We start from the raw sequence: 22,314 nt of genomic DNA on the forward strand, positions 1-22,314 counted from the left end.
AAGCTTTTGAAGAGGTGGGGGTTTCTGACAACCTCTACAAGCTGGAAAGTTCTTGTAACTGGAGAAGGCAAACAACCGTCTCACCCAACTCCCATACCATGTCACGTCATAGAGACAAAAGGAGGTGTGAACTCAGAGAACAAGAAAGGTGGCTATCACTACCGCAGAATTTGTGTGGATTACTTTGGGATGCATTCCCTGTGTGATTTGCACATCCAGGCAAATTTGCAATCTAATTTGCATAATGATACTTTGTTCAGTAACTGAACAGAGGATTTATTGTTGTTTAGTGTCATTTACCTTGTTAATTATTATCTTTTATTTTTGAGGTTAGCATAATTCTGAGTTGGTTTTGTTTGTTTAGAGGTTTTCCCTTTGCCCACTGCACCCAGCACGCACACTAACTCTCAAAACAGGCATTTTCAGTTTTTCTTCTCACTGGAAAAAGATGAGAGCAAAAACTAGAAGAAGGAAGAAAAGGAGATTTTTGTTTTGAACAGAAGTCAACAAAACGATGTCACATGTTCCCAAATTAGCAGGGTCAGAGAGTTATTTTAGAAAGTATTTTAGTTATTTTACACATTTAATCCAGCAAATAAATCAGCCCTTGGCCAATTAGATCTATCAACTGAATTGGGCACAAATTAACATCAAACACATTGGCAATTCTTATTCCATGACTTTTGTCAGCCTAAGAGAAGCTTCAAACCCTCCCTACACTGCAAGACATAATGAAATGTTTTCCAGGGGGTCCTTATGGAAATCAATGCAAGCAGCTGGGAAGCTCTGCAGCCACAGATCATGGTGTATCTGAGAAACTGAGTGGTGTGACCATGCCATGATAGCTCTCCTGCTCTGTATGTGCTTTTGGATATAAAACAACAAGTTTTCTTCCAGAACTGTCTGTCCAGCTTCTGCTTTTCATATTTTGGTAATAGCCCATTGTCTTCCATCATCGATTCAAACAACTAAAAAAAACATAAGCCATACTCATAAAAACCTCCCCAGGGGCCGTAATTCTAATCTACAACAGATGCGTTGAATGAGCAGAAGGGCTTGTCTGTCTGCCAGGCTGGACTACAGAGGTCAGCTCCTGTCAAAAGGAAACCCTTAGCATATACTCAGGAAAGACCAGTGCAATGCATTTTGAACAACAACAACAACAAAAATGCAAATGTGGAACACACTGTTTGTGGCAAGCTTGAAGGTTGCCTTTCAGACCTGGATATGAATACGGTTGTGGTGGGGATCAATATATTTAAGACATATTCTGAACCTGTCCTAGCAGTGCTCCTGTTCAGGAATGCCTGACTTTGGGCATCAGAGCCCAGGACTGAGCACCTCCTCATCACAACTGATCGATCCCAGGTGCTGGTAGTTAAAAAAAGATTGTTAAATAATGGCTATATGAAATGGGAAGGTCAGGGTCAGAGAAGAAGATTCACCTTAAGATAAGGATGTGGCTATGCCAAGTGAAAGAGGCTGTTTTTAATCCACAGTAGTTAACAATTCATTAATATTTCAGTAAAGCTTCTGAGCAACAAGGATTAGCTTAGCAAAAGGAAGACTAAAATTAACCTCCTAATTCAAATGGCATCAGAACAGCCTACAAAGGGCAGATTTTGAGATTTTACCTGGATGAAATCCAAACAGGTTTAGCGTATAAAATGAAACACTTCTATTTCAATCAACATTATTTTTGATGACTGCAAGCCCAAAGGCACAACTTTTACAAAGGAACTGGTTCCCCAGGTAAAAGGCATAAGCTGACAAACCAGTCGCAGCATAAGAAACCCTTCAGCCTCAGTCTGGAGATGGAGCTCTGCATACAGGCAGGACCTTCACTCCCAGTCAGCCCAGCAGTTCAATTATCCAAATGTCAATGTTGGGCATCAGTTCTTTATTCCACATTAATCTCATGCTGGCTAGTGTTGAGGAGGACTTCCAGGTAACTGGCAAATGCTGAAATATTCTATCCCAGGACAGTGCTGGCAAAGTATCCAGAGCATTCCCATGTAAATCCCCATGCAGCTGCACGGACTTGTTTGGAAGTGGGTAACCATCAGCTGATACCACAGCATGGTATACACAGCGCAGGAGAAAAAGGATGTTACCAGATTACTTAGAAATTCCTGCTGTGCAAAGTGCTTTGCACTTGAAGGGGATTTTTTCTCCATTCAGTATTGCTCATGGTGTGACAATATTTGACTTCTCACAGTACTGCCAATACGTCATTTACATTCATCTGCGTTAAAAAGCAGAGGACAAGGAGCCTTGGGTAAGAGGGTGATCACTCTTGCTGGCCAAGTGAAATAAGAAATGATTCTACACATAAGACATTTCTCCTCTTTCATTCCCTCTGGAAAGTCTATAAACATTCCAAATCCCCAGGAGATAAGTTACAGAACCTAAGAACCACTTTGTGTGAAACTGTGCAATAATTGGTACAGACAGGAGTGTTGTCTCAAATGAGTTCACCAGGAGGAAGTTCACAAGGTCTTGCTCACCAAATCCATGCTTCTATTAACAGCTTCCTGAGGTGCCAACGGGCCTAACCCAGAATCAACCAAGTTCACCGAGTGCAGGAGAGAGGGTGGAGGAGCCCGTCGGGAGGTGCTCGGTGGTTAGCAAAGGCAATGGCAAGCTATTTGCATGGGAGCTACAGCCCTTCCCTGCAAAAATCAAGTCAAGAGGAAAGACACACACCACGGGGTGCCAGGCATTCTTCTCCTAGCAAGAGCTAAAACTCTTAATTGCAGTCTGTTGCAAAACACAGTTCCTCTCCCGACTCCAAGGAGCTGCAGGCAGAGAAGAAAGCCTTGCAGGCAGTCGGCAGGACAGCAGCCCTAGCACCACTCTCTGACCCAGAGCCCGCACCACAAGGCAGTGGTCAGAGCCAGTCACTTCGGGGAGCTGGTGGCAGCCCCAGGAAGCAGCTCCCTGGTGGCACCAAGGCAGCGCTCAGCTGCTCCTTCCAAACCTGGTCTCAAGCCAATGCTGCCTGGCCCGAGGTCTCTGGCAACTCTCTCCAAAACAGTCCCAGGAAAAATACCATGCAAAGCAGAGACCCAAAATAACATGCATTGCCATAACATGTTGTAAAGCCCTCACTTGCTTAATTAACTACCTATAAGGAGAAGCAGTAAGTGATAGCACCTGGCCCACAGCAAGGCACAGAGTGGTACCAGCACAGCATTTCCACAGCTGGTGGAAACAACTGAAGAAGACAAGATGAAAAGCTTTCAGCTGGCTTTATGTGATTTACCTTCTCTTCCTGGAGGCTTGGAAAGATAAATAAATACAAAAATATTTTAGTGACAGCCACTGGATAAATAGAAAAATAGGGGAACTGAGTCACATCGACATTATACCAAATTAACAGTTACTTCAGGTCCACAAAGAAATGCCATTAAAATTCATTATATAGGATATAATGTGTGGAGTGCAATAATCAGAACTGATCACAGGATCATATGCATTCCTCTTACTGACAGTAATGTCATTTTCAGCTAGACCTGAGCTAGTCCTTTAAATTGTATGCTGTCAGTTCAGCATCTGAAAGCTGGCTCTATCCGAATCAAACGAGCACATACTCTTTTCTGAGAAAATATCCTTTCAGGAGATAGACCTTTCGTCTTTTGCTCTTTGTAAAGGTGCTGTCCTACAGGCAAAAAGTGCATTTCAGCCATGGAATTTGCTGTGTTCTGGTTCACTAACAAACATAAATAGAATTTATAAGTGGATGACATTCCTTTTGCAGTATACAGGCTGAAACCTATAATACAATTCCAACAATGTCAGATATTTTCCCTTGCAGATACTACACTACATAGACTATGGGTCTCATCTAGTACAGCCACTGTAGTGTTTACACCTCCTTAATTATTTTCCATTTTTATATAACTTTGATTGTTACACGTTTTCCTTAATTGAAAATTCTAGGGAAAAGAAATTAAAAACCTTCAGAGAGTAAAAGAGTAAACACTGAGTTTTTATTTCCTGATGAGTATCACTGTGGCATTATTTCCCTCAGAGGCTTGCTTTTGAGCCTACTGAGCCAGGCAGTTGTTGGTGCCATTACATAATTGGCCGTCTTAAAAAGCATAAAAGCATTTGAACAATTTCTAAATTATTTGCCTTTGCTTAGAGTCATATGTCTGGCAAGACATAACATGATGTGATGTCTCCTTCACGATCATCTAATTTCACTTTGAAGAAAGCAGCAGTTTCTCCAGATTTTCTCTCCTGAGCCCTACATTTTGCTGGCAGAATCGCCCTGCGTTATACTTCTTGTTCTGACCTGAGCAGTTCAACTCGCAATATGCTCCTGCGTGCCTTCAGTTCCCACTGCTAAGTACGAATAATTACAGCAAGCTACCCACCCGGCTGGAGTTTCCAAAGGCCTTTTAAGGAAAAGGATCATGGGGAACAGTTTTCTCTGGTCTCTGAGGTTTTTTACAGACCTTTACTTCCTTCATTTCTCTTTCCTTTTTTCAACCCTAAGAACATGTCAGAGGGTGGCAAGGCAGCAAGGATATTGGAAAACACTCCCGATTTAAGTCTGGAGGTGGAGGTAATCAGAAGGGAGTCTTGGGAGTCTGGGGAGCTGGCACTGGGCACCCTGCCTGGAGCACAACTTGCTTCAGGAACCTGCCCACTGCCAGCTACTACTGTAATTTGTGACCACACAGCCCGCTGCCCATCACAGCGTGCTGCCACAAGGTCTGTGTCATGGAACATTTTTTTTGGCTGACACCAAGTGACTCCTCCAGCCACTTCATTGTGAGGAGCTAGAGTCAGTTTTAATCAACTTAACATCTTAACATCAGCAGCTTAATCCACATCCAGTCCTTAATGAGATGTACAGCCTGATGGCTCCTTCCTGTGTGGGCATTGAGTGAAGGCTGACAACAAGAGCCTGCAGAGCTGAGCTGCCTCCACACAGCATGGCATGTGCTTACTTAGCAAGGCTCTCAGAGCATACTGCATCCCTCAACAGAATTACATTAAAATTAATTTGCAGGTCACAGTAAGTACAGCAGTGTCAAGGCAAGCATCTGCAATATTTGCAAAGTGGTGTTTGAAAAGTGGAGGACAAGCTGAGGATAGCTCACACTTCCACAAAGTTGCAACGAAGTAAATCTCCACAGAAGGCTGTTAGAGAGACAGTAGGTGTATCCATCTCGTGGGATTCTGCTGCTGATCACCAAAGTCCCATCCTGGATTGTAATACAGGATTGCAAGAACCCTAATGAGAAGTCTGCCTTACTGCACTGTATGTGTAAATTGTCACAACGGCTGTTCACTTGTGAGCTTCACACAAAGGTCTACGAAGCTGGTGAGGAGCCTGGAACACAAGTCCTGTGAGGAGTGGCTGAGGGAACTGCGGTTGTTTAGTCTGGAGAAAAGGAGGCTCAGGGGAGACCTTATTGTTCTGTGCAACTCCCTGAAAGGAAGGTGTGGGGAGCTGGGGGTGGCCTCTTCTCACAGATAACTAGTGGTAGGAGTAGAGGGAATGGCCTCAAGTTGCACCAGGGGAGGTTTACGTTGGAAATGAGGAGACATTTCTTCTCAGAAAGAGTGGTCAGGCATTGGAATGGGTTGCCCAGGGAGGTGGTGGAGTCATCGTCCCTGGGGGCATTCAAGGAAAGGTTGGACGTGGTGCTTAGGGACATGGTTTAGTGGGTGATACTGGTAGGTGTGTGATGGTTGGACCAGATGATCTTGAAGGTCTTTTCCAACCTTAATGATTGATTCTGTGATTCTGTGATATATCAGACCACGATGAAAACTGCTCCATGGCTAACAGAAAGGCAAGCCGCACTGAGACGTTACACTTCAGCCTTTAATACTGTAAAAACCGTCCCAGTGCTTCCAATAAGCATGGCGTTAGGGACAGGGCTTCACAATGAAGCAGTGGGGTTAATGAGCCCATCCCTCTGTGCAAGCTCCTGGTGCCCACAGAAGTGCAGCACTCTGTGCAGCCCCCAGCCTGCGAGTGAGGCAGCCCCGCATCCCTGGGCATGTGCCCCCCGCAGAGGTACATGAGCTGCATGCACTAAGGCACTGCAAACTTTGGGTTTTGAGAGACTGGCCATATTAGTCTGTGAATTACAGATAATTTATAGTTACATATAGTTATATATATGGAGTGTGTAGCATATATAGGTACATATGTGGATAAATGTTTTACGTGGAGTTAGATTCAATCTTCTATACAGGAAACCCTAGCAGGGTTCATTTTACATAGCTTATGCTGAAGTGCTGCTTTATCCCCCCTTTTTTCCCTTTGGTAAATGATGGAAAATTCCCAGATCTAATACTCATCTATGTAACAAATGCATAGTTTTCAGCGACACGACAAAAAGAGCATTTGTATCATGCTCCGTATTTAGCTCTTATATGTAAGCATTTGATGAACTCACCTGAGAACATTGTATCTACAAGATCTATGGGCTTCTTTTAGCAACTAAAGGCAGCTCACCTTATGAAGCCATTAAGTCTCCGGAAACCTTACAAAACCTTGCAGAATAATAGTTACTAGACATAACAAGAGTTTCTGCACTGCTATAAACATATCTGCTAAATGCTCTGGTGGAAAAAAAAAATATGTTTCTTTGCAGAAATAATGTTTACTTTCTCAAAAGTGAATGAAAAAAGGCATTCGTGAATAAACCTAAAAAATCTTTATTACCTGAAGAGGTTTTATGTATAAAAGCATTATGCTGAAATTATTTTCTACTCAATAAAGCCTACTACAGCTTCCTTTATCCAGTTTAGTATCAGTGTGCTGGAAAGCGGTGGAAAATTACAAAGTATGGTATTCGCTGTGTGACAACAGCAGCTTTCAGCTGGACAACAAAAGAGCGTGAGACTGAATGAAAGAATTTACTAAAAGTTAAGTAGGAAGTAGCTAAAAGCAAATTTCAGCATCTGCAATAAGGAAGGTAGTTTTTTGCAAATCTACTCTTTATGGATGGATTTTCCATGGAAAGATAACCTTCTGATTGTTTTGATCTAAAATGCTTATTATAAATGGAATAACACAAGCAATTACCCTAATATGAGTTACAGCCTTCTTGTGAGATGACAAAAAGCAGACAAACTGTCAGCTGATGCTTCTTTATGTAAGAGAGTTACAAAATCTCATGACGTGTTTGTTGCAGCTAACTGTGATCAAATGTCTACATAGGAAATACAAAACATATGGAGGCTACATGGAGAAAAAACGGAGACTGCTAAAAAAACACCAGAGAACCAAATCACAACAGCAGAGAAGATCAGTGCTTTGGTAGCTGATTGTCAATAAGGAAAACTTGTTTTCCTTCATTCAAGGAACAATGAAAAATACTGTCTGTGTAATAGGTGCAGTTCAAATAGGAAGAAAATCCCACAGTCAAGTGCATCCAAACAAGGCTTCTGAAAAGTTATTTGGAATTTAAAAAATATCCATAGATCTGACATATTGTGGCTGCCAAAAACTGATGGCTTATGTTTATGGCCTTTTCCTTTAAATTCAACCATAAAAGAAATTAAAAGTATTGCCACCTAAAGAAAATAGGACAGTGAGGGTGAAATATCCAGGGTCAACCTCTGCCGCAGTGAGGGTGAAATATCCAGGGTCAACCTCTGCCACAAACTCAAACTATCCCATAGGATAAAAATATTCAGTTCTGTGTGCCATTCACCTCCACTCCCTGGAAAAAGTTCGTCTGAGAGTGCTTTGAGCTGAGTTTAAGTCATTTAGGGCTTGTTTTTCAGGAACTAGTCAGGCAGGACTGAATTTGTGACTACCGAGTTTGCAAATGAGGAAAAGAGCAATACTGTCTAATACATTTCAGCTCAAAAACAAAACACGTGATTCTGGAAGCCATTGTTGCTGAATCTTTGTGGATTGACTTTCATTTAAAGCAATATGAATTTAATGTCTAGTAACCTCCCGAAGTAGAGAACTCACCTTTGCTTTGGATAAGGCTGAGATTCAAATTTTAGCCGTTATTAATGAGCAATTCTTGTTTATTTTCTGTCTAGTTTTGGGACAAATTGCTGTTTATCAAGCACCAAGAAGCATGCAGACACCCTATAGATGTGTTATACTATGGATAAATGGCAAATAAATTACAAAGCAAAGAGACAGCACTGGGAAAAAATGGCCAGGATGCAGCACAATGAAGCTGAAGAGCACAGGTGTCTCATTCCACACCTCATCTCACTAGCTAAATTTGACATAAAGTCATTTCATCTTAATTTTACTAAGTATTACTAACTAAATAAAACTAACTATTCTGTCCAGAATATCAGAAGATTAAAACAAGAACAATTGATAAAAAAGAAGCAAGGAAAGAGTTATATGAGAAGATGTTGATGAAAGAAACTGCAACTTTCCCATATTAGAAAGCATCCTCTCAAACTCCTCTTGGCTTCCAAATAAAACACAAGCTTCGGTAGCTGAAGTGCAGAGGTAAGCTTCCATGAAGACAAATAAAAGTAAATTAGGGCCCAAACTTGCTCAGATCTTGCCTAAATCTGCAGTAGCTTTTTGTGCCACCTACCCATCATTTCTACCATATTTCTGTGGAAAATTCCTGAAGAAAACAACTGATTTGGATTTAAGGCATACTCCCACTTTCCCAAGCAATCCCAATGCCCATGCTCACTCCATCTAATGGCCTCCCCCCTCAACCTTGTGTTCCTTCTCTCCGCAACACAGGTCTGTCAGCAGGCAGAGCCCATGTGAGCTGCTCTTCCCCATGCTTCTACCACTGTCCATGGTATTTTGCTTCGGAGCACAGCCACTCATGTGCCAGACCTCACATACCTTCCATTCACGCATGGTTTTCACTGGCACAAATTGTTTTGGAGTACCAGATGACAATAGCAAAATTTCTAGTCTAGAAGCTCCACAAATTAAGTGTGTTTTTACCATGATTTTCCTGGAAAAATAAATAAACCTCCCTTGTTTTAAAACAAGGCAACTGAGTATTTTTGTTTTCCAGCAGAGCCTAAGGGTCCCAGTGAAACCAGGACACAAATGACCAGGACACTCCAGGAGAAAACAGAAGATGAGACAGAGAACTGGCAACGCTGGCCAGACAAACCCACGGGTGATTACATGAAAGTTTCAAACAAATACATAACCAAAGATCTCTGTGAACACGTTCCTGATTAGCAGGAGGCAGCAAAAGAAGCTTAAAGACATAGACTTCCTTCTTGTGTCCTTCTATTTTCAAGAACATTTTCAGAACATCCAGATTTGTTATCGTATCTTTGTACCCACCATCTCCAGAGGGTGTCTTTGCTTCGGCTACAACATATTCAAACTGTTGGTGATAGCGAGCTTCAGATTGGGCACGTTTTGCAATAAAAGAGCAGAAAAGTACAGACTGAAGAAATAAAACTGGCCCGCTTGCCAGGAAATTACTGTGCTATTAAACATGACGATGAGATTCCCACAATCACAAGGGAAGGGAAAACATTTGAAACATATTAAAAAGGCTTGAGGATAAATTCGCTGCCCGCTTAAGTGCAAACCAGCCCCTCTGGCTTTAATACAGCTTACTCCTTGGAACCAGCTGATACAACAGGTCTTTGTTTTAAGCTATGTTCTTACCATGTATTGCATGGATCCACATGACCTATTGGTTGGCCTGCTTTTCTACTTTATTAGAAACCTGTAATGGCAAACAATGGTTAGTAAAAAAATACATTTTGTTTCATTACAGTTTGCTGAGTGCCTATAAATATTTGATTCATGTTTCTGTGCATGTGTCACAAACACTGTGTTTCATTTGGAGCAGCAGATACATTAAGGTACATTTTGAGCTCCTGATGAACATAAAGCTGTTAATGTTCTGACATGGATCTTTGTAATTATGAACAGAAACGTAGCTTTACTTGACTGTCTACCTATTCTTTTATAAAAATATTGCATGTTCATTAAAGTGGAGATGACCAGCTCACTTTATCAGCACCTCACTAGGGAACATGTGCGGTCTTTGGAGTTTAATGATCTCTCTCCAGAACATTCCCAACTGGACAGAGCCTTTCTGCTACCTGTCACATCTTGGAAGTGACCAGAAAATCCACCAAACCCACCATGCAGGTGAAAATGGCAGAAGTCAAAATCATCCTGGCATCCAGACAGCTACTCATGCTGTTCACCTCCACTTGACGGCGTCCAATGAATGAAATGGGAGCGTGTGTTTTGCCTTTAAAAAACAGTTTTCCTGGGGATTCTATAGGATATGCACCAAAATCCTTTCATTCACTATAATTTTAATAGGTCTGTAACTCAGAGGCAGATTGCTTTTCATTATTTTCACCAAATACAATGCAAAATAAGAATAAACTATCGCCCCCACCTTAAAAAGCTTAAGTTCCTAGACCATATGGAATGAGAGGGCCGATAGAAAACAGACAAGCAAAAAGACATTTTAAAAGTATTTTCAATATTTGATTCCTAATCCAATTTAGGGAAGTGATTTATGATCGTAACTTGGCAATATTATAAACACCCAATGTTTACTACTTCTATTTTTTTCCAGCAAATTGGTTGAGCTCATTTCTGTGACACACGCGGCCAAGCTCATTTCTGTGACACATGCGGCCGTGCGGCCGTGCGGTTAGTTCCTCACCGTGGAAGCCCACAGGGCCATGTCATTCCCATTCATCTTATGGCAAAGTCATCTTCTAACATCTCTTTTGACAGCACAATATAATCTGCTAGTGCAGGTATTTGTATTTGTAGCCATTTTTAATAGCTACAGTTTGAAATTTTGGAAGAACAAAAATTCAAATTATGCATTTCTATTTTTATAGTGAAGTTACTTATTATTTTTTTTCTGTCTTTTATTTAGTTTCCTAATGACAGCTTCACCTTATGAAGTTTGGTTACAAAACAGCACTGTATGTGGCTTGGATTGTAAATGATTGACTTGCTAGAGCTTACTCTGAAAATAAGGTACCATCTAAATGGCAGGAAGAACAAGAACTAGCTGTGGGTCATCATCTGTCATGTCATGCGATAGGAAACAAACATTCAGCAGAAGGGGGCAGTAATATTCAATGAATCCTACTGCATTCAGACACCTTCTTCTTTAAATAGAGCTGTCAAAAATAGGTCAGGTGGGGTTCTACCTACCAATATGGGGCAAAAATCTACATTATCTTATACTCCACTATGTATACAATTATGATGTAATTTCCACTGGTAACTGTTAAGAAACATCTCAGAATGGGAAAGCTGAAATTCACTTCATGGGTGCAAATATCCCCAACGAGAAATGAAGCCTTTCCTAATTTTTCACACTGAACCATAGCTACAGATAAAATGAATGAAAATAACCGGGGAGAGGGGGGTGGGGGGGGGGAGGGAAATGATGCTTTGAAAACTTGCAAGAAAGACACGCAATGGGCAAAATCTCCCGCTCTGCCAAACCTCCGTCTCCCTGACACAGAAATGTCACGCCAGAAAAATCATTCTTCCCAGATCAATGGAACTTACTCTAGATTTTCAGGAGCCTGGGCAAAAATGGAACAGCACCAAGGCAGGGGTACATTTTCCCCTTTGCCACCCTTCTGGTGGTATTACTGAGGTTACTACGGATGGCTGTGTCTCTTCCAAGTGTTTTCCTGAGACCTGGCCTATAGGAACCAATAAACTGACCCCAGCAAAGCGTGAATTCAATACATATTCTATATACATTCCTCAACCTTTCATATGCAACCTGGAATGGAAACAGAAACAAGCGAATCACAGCCTCCAGATGTTTCAACTGAAGTAAAAATGTTGAGGAAGAAAATGTTGAGGTTGAGGAACCTAATACGTTCCAGTGATTGCTTTCATCTGGAGCTGAGGATATTTAAAACAACTATCTTTAAAGTAAAAATAATGGTGGGTGTTTTTTTTTTCAATGAGAATTTGTATGTTAAAAAAAAAAAAATAGAGGATTTGTTAGTTGGAGCATAAAATCTCCACCTGGTGGTGAGTCTTGACACAGCAAAATAACCTATTTTTAAGGATAAATCCCATTCCAGCACATGACCTTGATTACAGGGAATCCTAAAACAATACGTGAGGGTGAAGGGCAGCCTTCGGAAAAACAGCAATATCCTATCCCCTTGATTTTCCATCATCTTGCTTCAATGCGTGAGAGGAGCTGAAGGATCCTTCCAATTGCACCACAGCCACCAGCTGCACAAATGACCTTTCCCAGCAGAAATCAGACCTAACGACAGCCCGTGCTTCACCACGTGCCCTGTCCGAGAAGCATCAACACCATGCTTGCAGCCCAGGCTGCCCCCCTCCCTCCAGCCTGCATCTGCAGGAGTAGGGTGGAAGGCGAAGAAGCGCTCACCGGTTTGGCAGATGTGACAAATGCCCCTTGCCAAGGACAAGTGTCCTCTCCTGATACTGAAGTTCTACTCCGTTTGCATGTCGTTTACTTCTAATAAATCAAAACTTTACCCAACATAAGTTACCCTTATCCCCAGGGTTCTCCAGATCCCTCAGTAATGTTTTATCATTTCAGAGATAATTCTCTAGCACACAACTCATTCAGTTTTCCCCTAAGCATTGCTGGTTCTACACCTTAGAAATACTTTCTGCATTTACAGCTTCCTACACATCTTATTAAAAAGTAACACCTCGCTCATCTGACATTTGCAATGAAGTCTTACATGTAAGACACACCAGGAACAGTGTAAAATGGAAACAAAATCTACAAAGCCAGACCTTCGATCTATGGTGTTGCCCTTTTGTACACCCTGAACATCACCCGTGCTTTGCAGCTGGTCAGTCTGGCTCCTGATGCGGGAGCAGAAGATCCCCGTCTCACACCTGAGAAGCTGAACCGCCCTTGCACAACCTGTACGAAGTCGTGACTTGCACCCAGCTACTGCAGATGCACATACACGCTGCTGGCAGCCGAGAGTGTGACCAAGGCCAGTAGCATGCTATCTGCATATACATACACACGCGTGTATGTGTGTCTGTGAGCACAGAAATTAAAATTAATGTCAAAATACACACCTTTTGCTATGCCAGAAGAATCATGCAATTACGGATTTTCGTGCCCCTCTCCAGAACATCCAGGATGGCCTATTACTGTGTACACAAACTATTCACTAACCGCGACACGCCTGGGCCCGGCCAGGTGCAGGAGGCGTTTCGGAAACCGGGCTTGGAAACGGGGGCGCTGGGGGCCTCGGGACCGCGGGCCGGGGGAGGGCGGCGGCGCCGACGGACAGCGGGAGGCCCCTGAGGGCCAGGAGCAGGCTCCCGTCGGGCAGGAGGCCCCTGCCGGGCAGCGGGAGGCTCCCGTCGGGCAGCAGGACGGCCCCTGCCGGGCAGCAGGACGGCTCCTGCCGGGCCCGGCCCGGCCCGGCCCGCCCCTGCCGGCCCTCGGCGCCCGGCCACAGCGGGCTCGGCCCAGCCCGGGGTCGGCCCAGCGGCAGGCGGCGGGGCGGGGCCCAAAAATTCCCAATTTCGTGACTTTGCGGCGGCCCGGGGGAGTGAAGGAGTGGTGACTCACGGCGCCCGGGATAAATAGGCGGGTGCTCACCTGGGAGCAGCACTGGGTCCTCGGCGCTGAGCATCCGCAGAGCCCGATCAGCACCAGCACCACGGAGCCCCGCCGGGATATGATCCTGCCCTGCGCATTGGTCCTCGCTCTCCTGGCTGCCGGCCACGCAGGTGAGACCCGATCCGACCCGATCCGTCCCGTCCCGTCCCGTCCCCGCCGGGCCGGCAGCAGCCGGGGAAGCGGCTGCGGTGGCGCGGGTGAAAGCGGCGCGCAGTGGGGCCGGGCCGGGGGCGGCCGTGAGGTGCCGGTGGCGGGCGGCTGGCGGCCGGCTGGCGGCCGGCCGGGCCCGCATCACGGCCCCGCTGTCCCGGGCGAAGGAGCTTCCAAGGGGCTCTGCTACGCTTGCAGCCTAGGGGTGGTCACGGGGTGTAGGTTTCCAGGTGGAAATCCAGAACGGTTTTCATTATTTTATTTTTTTATCTTGTACTTTTTATGGTTTCTAGAATACTTTAGTACGGTAGGAAGGATGTCAGGCCTCCACTGAGCTGTGTGAGGTAGCACAAACGCTCTGAGACGTTCGTCGCAGTCCACACTGTCAAATTCCTAGTTCTTGTTGTTAGCTGTTACCCATAGCTGTCTAAAGTCTAGTGTGAGCGCATACTCATTCTGTTGACATCCCAGTGAACATTAAACTTCAGGGCACTGTCAACCTACATCCAGAAACTTCATTCAGTGCGGTGAGAACACTGATCTAGGTATAAAGACACTATTTTAATCAGAATATTTGATTTTGTTCTAGCCAATCCTTGCTGCTCAAACCCATGTCAGAACAGAGGAGTATGCATGACAACAGGATTTGACCAGTATGAATGTGACTGCACAAGGACAGGATATTATGGGGAAAATTGTACAACACGTAAGTATCTTAGATCCATTCTCATGGAAATGAACTTAGAGAATTCAATTCCAGAATTGCAGGTTATTCTTAATAGCTAATTTACAATCTTTCCATCTGTGCTCACAGCGGAATTCTTCACGTGGCTGAAACTAACATTGAAACCTACGCCAAATACTGTCCACTACATTCTCACCCACTTCAAAGGAGTCTGGAACATCATCAACAACATCCCCTTCTTAAGAGATACTATTATGAGATACGTCTTGACGTGTAAGTATAATTTCTCCTTTCTCATACTCTTAACTGGCAGGAGCTACTTGTAGGACTCCAGAATACTCTACTTGATCAGTTTATTCAACAAGTAGCAAGCTAAAATGCAATAAGGTAAAAACACTCTAAACAAAACTTAAGATTTCAGCGTATTGCACACTTCATATGAAATGTGCTTTCAGACGGAAATGCATTTTGCTCTCATCAGTGATAAAATCTAGGATTTTGCTAGCATATAGCATAACATGAGCCATTTGGTGCAAATTTCAATAGTTGGATTCAATTGCTAATTCAGAACCTATTCCTGTTATTCAGCCACCATCAGTTACTTAAGTTAAATGGGACTATATGTGTGGAATTTGTCGATGCAACTGCTGGCAAAATATATGGAAACAATCTGGCCATGTGACTTACTTCTTGAGACTAAAAGGTATAGTTTTAAAATAAAAACAAATACATATATTTTTCTTTTTTCTCTCTTCCAGCAAGATCACATTTGATTGACAGCCCACCAACTTACAATAGTGACTATAATTACAAAAACTGGGAAGCTTATTCCAATCTTTCCTATTACACAAGAAGCCTTCCCCCAGTAGGACGTGACTGTCCGACACCAATGGGTGTTAAAGGTAAGGAATAAAACAGATGCATAACATTCATTTCTAGTATGAAATTTCTATTTATCTTTTTGTCTTAGAAAACACTAACAGGCAAGCTTGTCTACAACTTTTTAACAGTGTAGTTGACTTTGAGAATAATCATGTATAGCATATTGTGTAATGACCTTAAAGATAACCATTCTGGCATTCATTGTTGAATCCTGCATTAATAAGTTGAAAATAGTAAGTCTGTTTTGTTGTTAGGAACAGAATTAAGTATTAACCATAGCTGTCTTTAACATCTCACTTTACTATAAGTAGATTTTATTTTCCTTGTAGGTAAGAAAGAGCTCCCAGATTCAAAGCTAATTGTGGAGAAGTTTTTGCTGCGGAAAAAATTTATTCCTGACCCACAAGGCACAAATGTGATGTTCACATTCTTTGCCCAACACTTTACTCATCAGTTCTTTAAGACAGACCACAAGAAAGGACCTGGTTTCACTAAAGCTCTTGGCCATGGGGTAAGATCATAGCTCTGTAACTCGAACACAGCACTTAGCTCTTAGGAGCTACTAACCAGCTAGAATGATACCTTACGGGTAGTCAGAATGTACAAAGAGTATATATACCATTCAACATGTCATGCAACAAATCAGGACATTATGGAAGGGGGAAGGCAAAACTCTGGTGACTGAATAGTATCTCATATAATTCTCTTTAAAAGCTCTGTACAGTGAGGGCTATGACTTTTTTTTTTTTTTTCCCCAAGAATCTGCTTTTGCTAAATATGTTAGGTCTAATGAGTCTAGAACTACTCTGTTGGATTCTTTCCCTCAGTTGCAGAGATACTTTACTGTATCTCATGTGTGCTGCTAATTGAAGAGACTTAATTAAAAAGAACTTCAAAAGCCAATTTGAATGTTAAGATCTTTATCTACAAAGCAGACAGCCTTTGGATAAAGAATTTTTCAATATGAATGTTGTGTGTATGTCTAAAACAGAACACTGTAAAACATTTGTGTATATAAAGAGCTGCCTGCATAATAAAAAGCTGCTGACACTCTAAACAGAGTTCTCTTAAATTGCCAGTCCAATTTAAAAACTTAAACAGTGATTGCTCCAGTTGCCAGGAAATAATTTGGCTCCATCTTAAATATCATTGTGTGATACTTATAAGGTAACAATATTATAATTAAAAGGTAAACATTTAAGGGATGAACTCGTATAGGCGTCCACAGAAGTAGGACCTATCCTAAAATAGCAAAAAATGTAGCTTGTCTTCATGTTGCAAATGCTTTTATTTTACAGGTTGACTTGAATCACATTTATGGAGAGACTCTGGAGAGACAGCTTAAACTGAGACTTCTCAAGGATGGAAAGCTAAAATACCAGGTATGTCTTATCTTCCCACCTTTTTATTAGATGACATTTCTTAAAATAAGTGCTCTGCTTGCAGTGTTGCTTGCTTTAAGTCAGCGCTAACAGAGTCAACACATCGTAGCTCATAAGTATCATAGCTTATGACTCTCCTGTTCTTTCTCCCTTCCTCCTGTGTGCCCTCCTTGGCAGATGATCGATGGGGAAATGTATCCACCCACAGTGAAGGACACTCAGGCAGAGATGATCTACCCTCCTCATGTTCCTGAACACTTGCAGTTTTCTGTCGGGCAGGAGGTGTTTGGTTTGGTCCCAGGTTTAATGATGTATGCTACAATATGGCTGAGAGAGCACAATCGGGTCTGTGACATCCTGAAACAGGAGCATCCAGAGTGGGATGATGAGCAGTTATTCCAAACTACTAGACTCATATTGATAGGTGAGTGTCACTTCTACTACATGCAATTCAAATGTTCTGTTGAGCTTTATGTTTCTACCTGTGATGTACTGCAGCTGCAGTAGATCTAGTAAGAGGAAAAACTGTTACTTAATTGGTCTATGAGGGCATAAATCTGAGCCTTCATGACCTATCACTGGAATTACATTAAAATACAGCTGCCTCCTGCTATGTTAAATACCAAAACTGAAGAAAATTGAGTCTAGTGATACTTAATTCCCTTATTTAAGGGAAACAGAACTGAAAACAGTGAAAAGATAGGAAGCTAAGATTCATTTCTCAGAGAGGAGGCCTGTGAGGCTAGATGACCTCAGTTGCTCCCAGGGAATTTTTCCTTTCTTTCTCTTCTGGGGTTGGGTCAGTTAAGGTATGCTTTAAGATAGGCTGTCGTTAAGTCTAAAGTTCAGGAAGCTACATAAAATGTTATTCTACATACTTCTCCCGTCTAATTGTCTGCTAAGTGGTATTTCATCTGTTAATGTTGTCACATACTAAGTTTGGAAAGACTGTGCCCAAATCGTGGATGAAACAGTAAACCAAGAAAAGAAAATTGTTTTAAGCAGCTCAGAAGCTGAGAGGTTACTTTCAGATACTAGCTTTCCTTGTTATCCCCTACCTAGATAGCATATTATGACCAAGCACCATGTTGATACTAATGTATGCTTTTCCGCAAATTCTGTGGAAAATAAATGTAAGTGTAGCTTGAGGGGACCAGAGTGAAGGAAGCCATAAGGGGAAAAAAAGTTTGTCTGCCGCAGCCAAAAACTTGGGCTCTTAAGTACTGTTCAAACCCGTACTTTTAGTCACATAACATACATGAATCTCTCTCTGTACTATTAGAGAATGCTGAGGAGTGTTTGCTGTCCTGATCCCTATAATATTTTTTCCAGAAGAGTTTAGAAATGGCATGTTCTCTCAGAGATAGGGTTCCCTAGTGTTTCTCAGGGAATCAGTACCAATATTGTGTCCTTTTTCCTTCTCCAACAGGAGAGACAATCAAGATTGTTATTGAAGATTACGTGCAACACTTGAGTGGCTACCACTTCAAACTCAAGTTCGATCCTGAGCTTCTGTTCAACCAGCGATTCCAATACCAGAACCGAATTGCAGCTGAATTCAATACCCTCTATCACTGGCACCCACTTCTGCCTGACACTTTTCAAATACATGACCAGGAGTACACTTTCCAGCAGTTCCTCTACAACAACTCCATAATGCTGGAACACGGCCTTTCCCATATGGTGAAATCTTTCTCCAAGCAAAGTGCTGGCAGGGTAGGTACTATCTCAAGTTAACAATTTGGGGGTTGCACCAGTGGTGCAATAAATCTATCCAAAACTATATAAAGGCACAACTTCCTCATAACTTTTATCTGGAGATCTTATTACTTTTCATCTTTACTGAATAGGTTGCTGGTGGAAAAAATGTTCCTGCTGCAGTACAGAAAGTAGCAAAGGCTTCAATTGACCAAAGCAGACAAATGAGATACCAGTCCTTGAATGAGTACAGGAAACGCTTCATGTTGAAACCATTTAAATCATTTGAAGAACTTACAGGTAACAGTTTTTAATCCTTCATAAACGAGTGCTCTTGTCTTTAAAATGGCTAACAGAAGCCTTCAATCCTGTTTCTGAACTTCAGCAGGATGGTGTTGCCATGAAAACAGGACTTTTCCACTTACTGTGTTTATTCATCAATAATTACAGGAGAAAAAGAAATGGCTGCTGAACTGGAAGAACTTTATGGAGACATAGATGCTATGGAGCTGTATCCAGGCCTCCTTGTAGAAAAGCCACGACCAGGTGCCATCTTTGGCGAAACAATGGTAGAAATCGGCGCACCATTCTCTCTGAAAGGACTGATGGGAAACGCTATCTGTTCCCCAGAGTACTGGAAGCCCAGCACATTTGGTGGAAAAGTGGGATTTGAAATAATCAATACTGCCTCCTTACAGAAGCTCATCTGCAACAACGTGAAAGGCTGTCCTTTCACTGCTTTCCATGTCTTAAATCCTGAACCCACGGAGGCAACTATTAATGTTAGTACCTCAAACACAGCAATGGAAGATATCAACCCCACACTACTACTGAAAGAGCGATCTGCTGAGTTATAAAATATTCATCTATTTATTTATTTATATAAATTATTTTATTTATAGCTTAAAGTTAAAAAAAAAAAAAAACTTTTGCATCTTCACTTTGGGGGTTGCCCTAGATTCCTTACTCAGGTAAGGCTTCCACTTACAAAAGGGATTTTCTGTGTTTCACCTCTACAGGAGTGAATCCCTTGTTTAAAATCTTCTGTAACAGAACTACGTATTCCAAAGTGGATGAAGGTTCCAATTTTTATTTTGTGTTTTGTATTTATTTTAATACTTGATAACAGGTATTGGGTTTTGTCTTCTGTAGGTCACAGAACACTACAAAAGCAAGTTGTTGCTTAAGCTTGAAAAATGGTCATCAAACTAAAAATACAAGAAAATTAGACTTAATGAAAACTGCCAGAAAAGATTCTGAATTCCATATGAGCACTCCTAAACTAACAAATACATGTTTATAAGACTTCCATATTTTTGTGAAGTCAGAAAGTGCATTGCATTTATCAATGATGCTACCTCTCCCTCATTGCAAATAAGGCACTTTGCACAGTAACTTACATGTTTGTGGGTGTTTTTTGTTGTTGTTGTTGATTTTTTTTTTTCTTTTTGGAAATCTGTCCTTGCTTAGGGCATTAGGGCATTATACTTTTTTTTCATGTTTTTTTTTTTTTAATTTAATTATTTAAAGAAAATAGAACTAGTCTGAGATGCTTCTTGTTTTTGAAGCATATATCACAGAAGTATTTGTGTAAGAAGATGATAGTTATCATACTAGGCTTAGAAATGACTGTCAGGCTGGAATGCAAGGCTGCTTAGCAGCAGCCAATGCATTTTATTTTGCAAGAAGGTCTTAAACTTAGTCCAAAGTATTAGTTTTTTGTTTTGGATTGGTTTTTATTTTTTTTTCATAGCTGTAGTTCTCTGATCTACTTGATAATATAAATTTTAATCTGTCACTTTAAGGACAAATGGACAGTACAGTTTTAGTTAAGAACATGACTATAGTATGGGTTTGTGTACCCAAATTGAGATTATTGGGGAATAATAAAAACTGGGAAGCTATGTAAACATATGCAGCATTGATTGAGCAAAATGTCAAGGCAACAAGACTTTGTTAGCTTAGGTGTTATACACACAATCCATAGTCATGAATTAAAGCTCTATTTATTCGACTGGGGGGGATGCTAATGTTTTATTTATAGATTATAAACAGAGGCATTTTAAATGAGTGGCTTAAGCTTAACAAAAACTGGCTAGTTAGCACAAAATGTCCTAAACATGTGTCCTGATCCAGCACTAAAATTTCTAGCCTCATATGGGCACATAAAAAGTTACACAGGATCTTGTACCAGCACTTAAACCTTTGCATATAAGGGTATCTTTTTTTAATTTCTAGAGAGGAAATATAGAAGATGATCTTCCCATAAAAACAGCTGGGGAACTATAGGTAAAAAGAATGTCACTTCAGACTGGAGTAGAGCAGCAACCTGGTATTCTGTGCCCCCACACAAAATTCCTTGACTACTTGTGGAAAAGGACTTGAGTTTATGTTACATCTGAATCTCTCAAACATTTGTAGAGGCTTGTGTTGTAATGGCTATGGTAGTAGAATAGCTTGACTTGTGACTTCTTTGTTTCTATGGATTTGTTTGAAAACACTCATTACCTTCTGCAGAGTAAATTTGTAGCCATTAGTGCAATTAGCTGACTCCAGATCTCCTATAGCAATCAATACCAGTGACTGATTTGAGATGGTCTTGGTATAAATGCTTCAGGAGAAGGAAGGGCATTTTGTTTTGTTTCTCTATCTGAGGCACAAAGAAGGGAGAAACTTCAAAAACCTTGTACAAAAATGTGCTCAGGACTGTATATTCTAGTAAGAGAAAACTATTTGGTCATTGGCTAAACATGTAGTTGTCATTCAGATTTTATTTGGAACACGTCAGAGCACCTTTCTACCATTAACAAAGAAAACAGCTTGGCTTAAAGTCAAAGAGGGACAAGTCTGGACAGATTTAGTTATTTTGGGGTAGGTAAAAAGGAATTTATGAGAAAAACTTTATGTCAGCTGAGTTGCTATAAGCTGCTTTGGAACGGAATCATGTTCACCGTGCATTTTGTACTCTGAAGCCACATTTCACTTGTCTGTGACCCAGCCTGCTGGGTTTGGCTGGGTTCAAGTTGCACATGATAAATATGTGTTTGAAATTATTTATTTAAAATTGTGTGAATTATTTTTCACTTTATTTTTGTAGGACAAGAATGTTTTTAAAATGCAATTGCTTATATAAATAAATTGAAAACATTACCTCAGTAGGCTCATGTGATTGCAACTTTGTATTAAATAATTTTCTCATTTTATTTTCCACTCATGATTAAATGGGTAATCTTAGGGATTTACCAAAAATGGGCAAAGATATCTTTTAAATTCTAAATCCTGAATTATCTCTCATATCCCCAAATCAAGGTGCCTATAACTAAAATCATCCAAGTATAGTTATTTTTCTCTTCTGCCACTACTGAAAAGGGACTTCATTATGAAATCCACGGAGAACTCACCATGCTGCATGCCAGCAATGCTCTCTTGAGTACCTCAGCATTTTGAAGGGAAGGTACATTGTTGGGGTCACATAACACCGTGCTGGTGTAACCAACCTCCCTTTGCTGCTATTGACTTCTAAAATGTTCGAAGCAAGAATAGTTCATATGTATTTCTCTTCAAGCTTAGTTTAAAAGTAGAAACTACTTTGGAATACTAGCAGCAATTAGAGAGGGTCTTCGCAGTTGTGCATATTTTCATCTATGGTACTTTGCCACTATTGTGAAATAGCAATTTCTGTCTGCAAACAGATGAGGCTAAATCAACTCTGACAGCCACTTCATGGTCAGTATTGACCATTTGCCATTTGTCTTCCCTCTCTACAAGGGTCCAGATTCGCTCTTTTTTTTTTTTTTTTTTTCCGCCAAGCAAAGTTATCTTTGACTATTTTGACTAACTTTGCAAAGAATAATGCAAGGTGAAAAGGTGGGCTGTGGAGCTGGGACAAAAGGAGTGTTTCTGTTAATAAAAACCCAGAGACAGGATTCGCATG

The 22,314-nt window shown here is 41.4% G+C and overlaps 2 protein-coding genes across 3 annotated transcripts in view; one reads left to right on the top strand and one right to left on the bottom strand.

Moving 5' to 3' along the window:
• Positions 1-13,695, bottom strand: part of PLA2G4A (phospholipase A2 group IVA) — a 116,882-nt gene extending 103,187 nt beyond the window's left edge. Inside the window, exon 1 of one of the 2 annotated variants that reach the window (XM_035333131.1) lies at positions 13,563-13,695. The gene's annotated coding sequence lies outside the window, so the exon portion shown is untranslated. Of the gene's footprint in view, positions 1-13,030; positions 13,472-13,562 lie in introns of those variants that run through there. The other variant, XM_035333134.1, reaches the window with a different exon arrangement.
• Positions 13,642-21,535, top strand: PTGS2 (prostaglandin-endoperoxide synthase 2). The gene is made up of 10 exons (XM_035333138.1): positions 13,642-13,693; positions 14,323-14,439; positions 14,548-14,691; positions 15,177-15,320; positions 15,630-15,811; positions 16,599-16,682; positions 16,860-17,106; positions 18,112-18,398; positions 18,533-18,680; positions 18,831-21,535. The coding sequence occupies exons 1-10, from the start codon at positions 13,642-13,644 to the stop codon at positions 19,235-19,237; spliced, it is 1,812 nt and encodes a 603-aa protein (XP_035189029.1). The 3' UTR covers positions 19,238-21,535.
• The last annotated feature ends 779 nt before the right edge of the window (positions 21,536-22,314 follow it).

The sequence above is a fragment of the Oxyura jamaicensis genome, chromosome 8 (assembly GCF_011077185.1).
Source record: "Oxyura jamaicensis isolate SHBP4307 breed ruddy duck chromosome 8, BPBGC_Ojam_1.0, whole genome shotgun sequence".
Lineage (NCBI taxonomy): Eukaryota > Metazoa > Chordata > Aves > Anseriformes > Anatidae > Oxyura > Oxyura jamaicensis.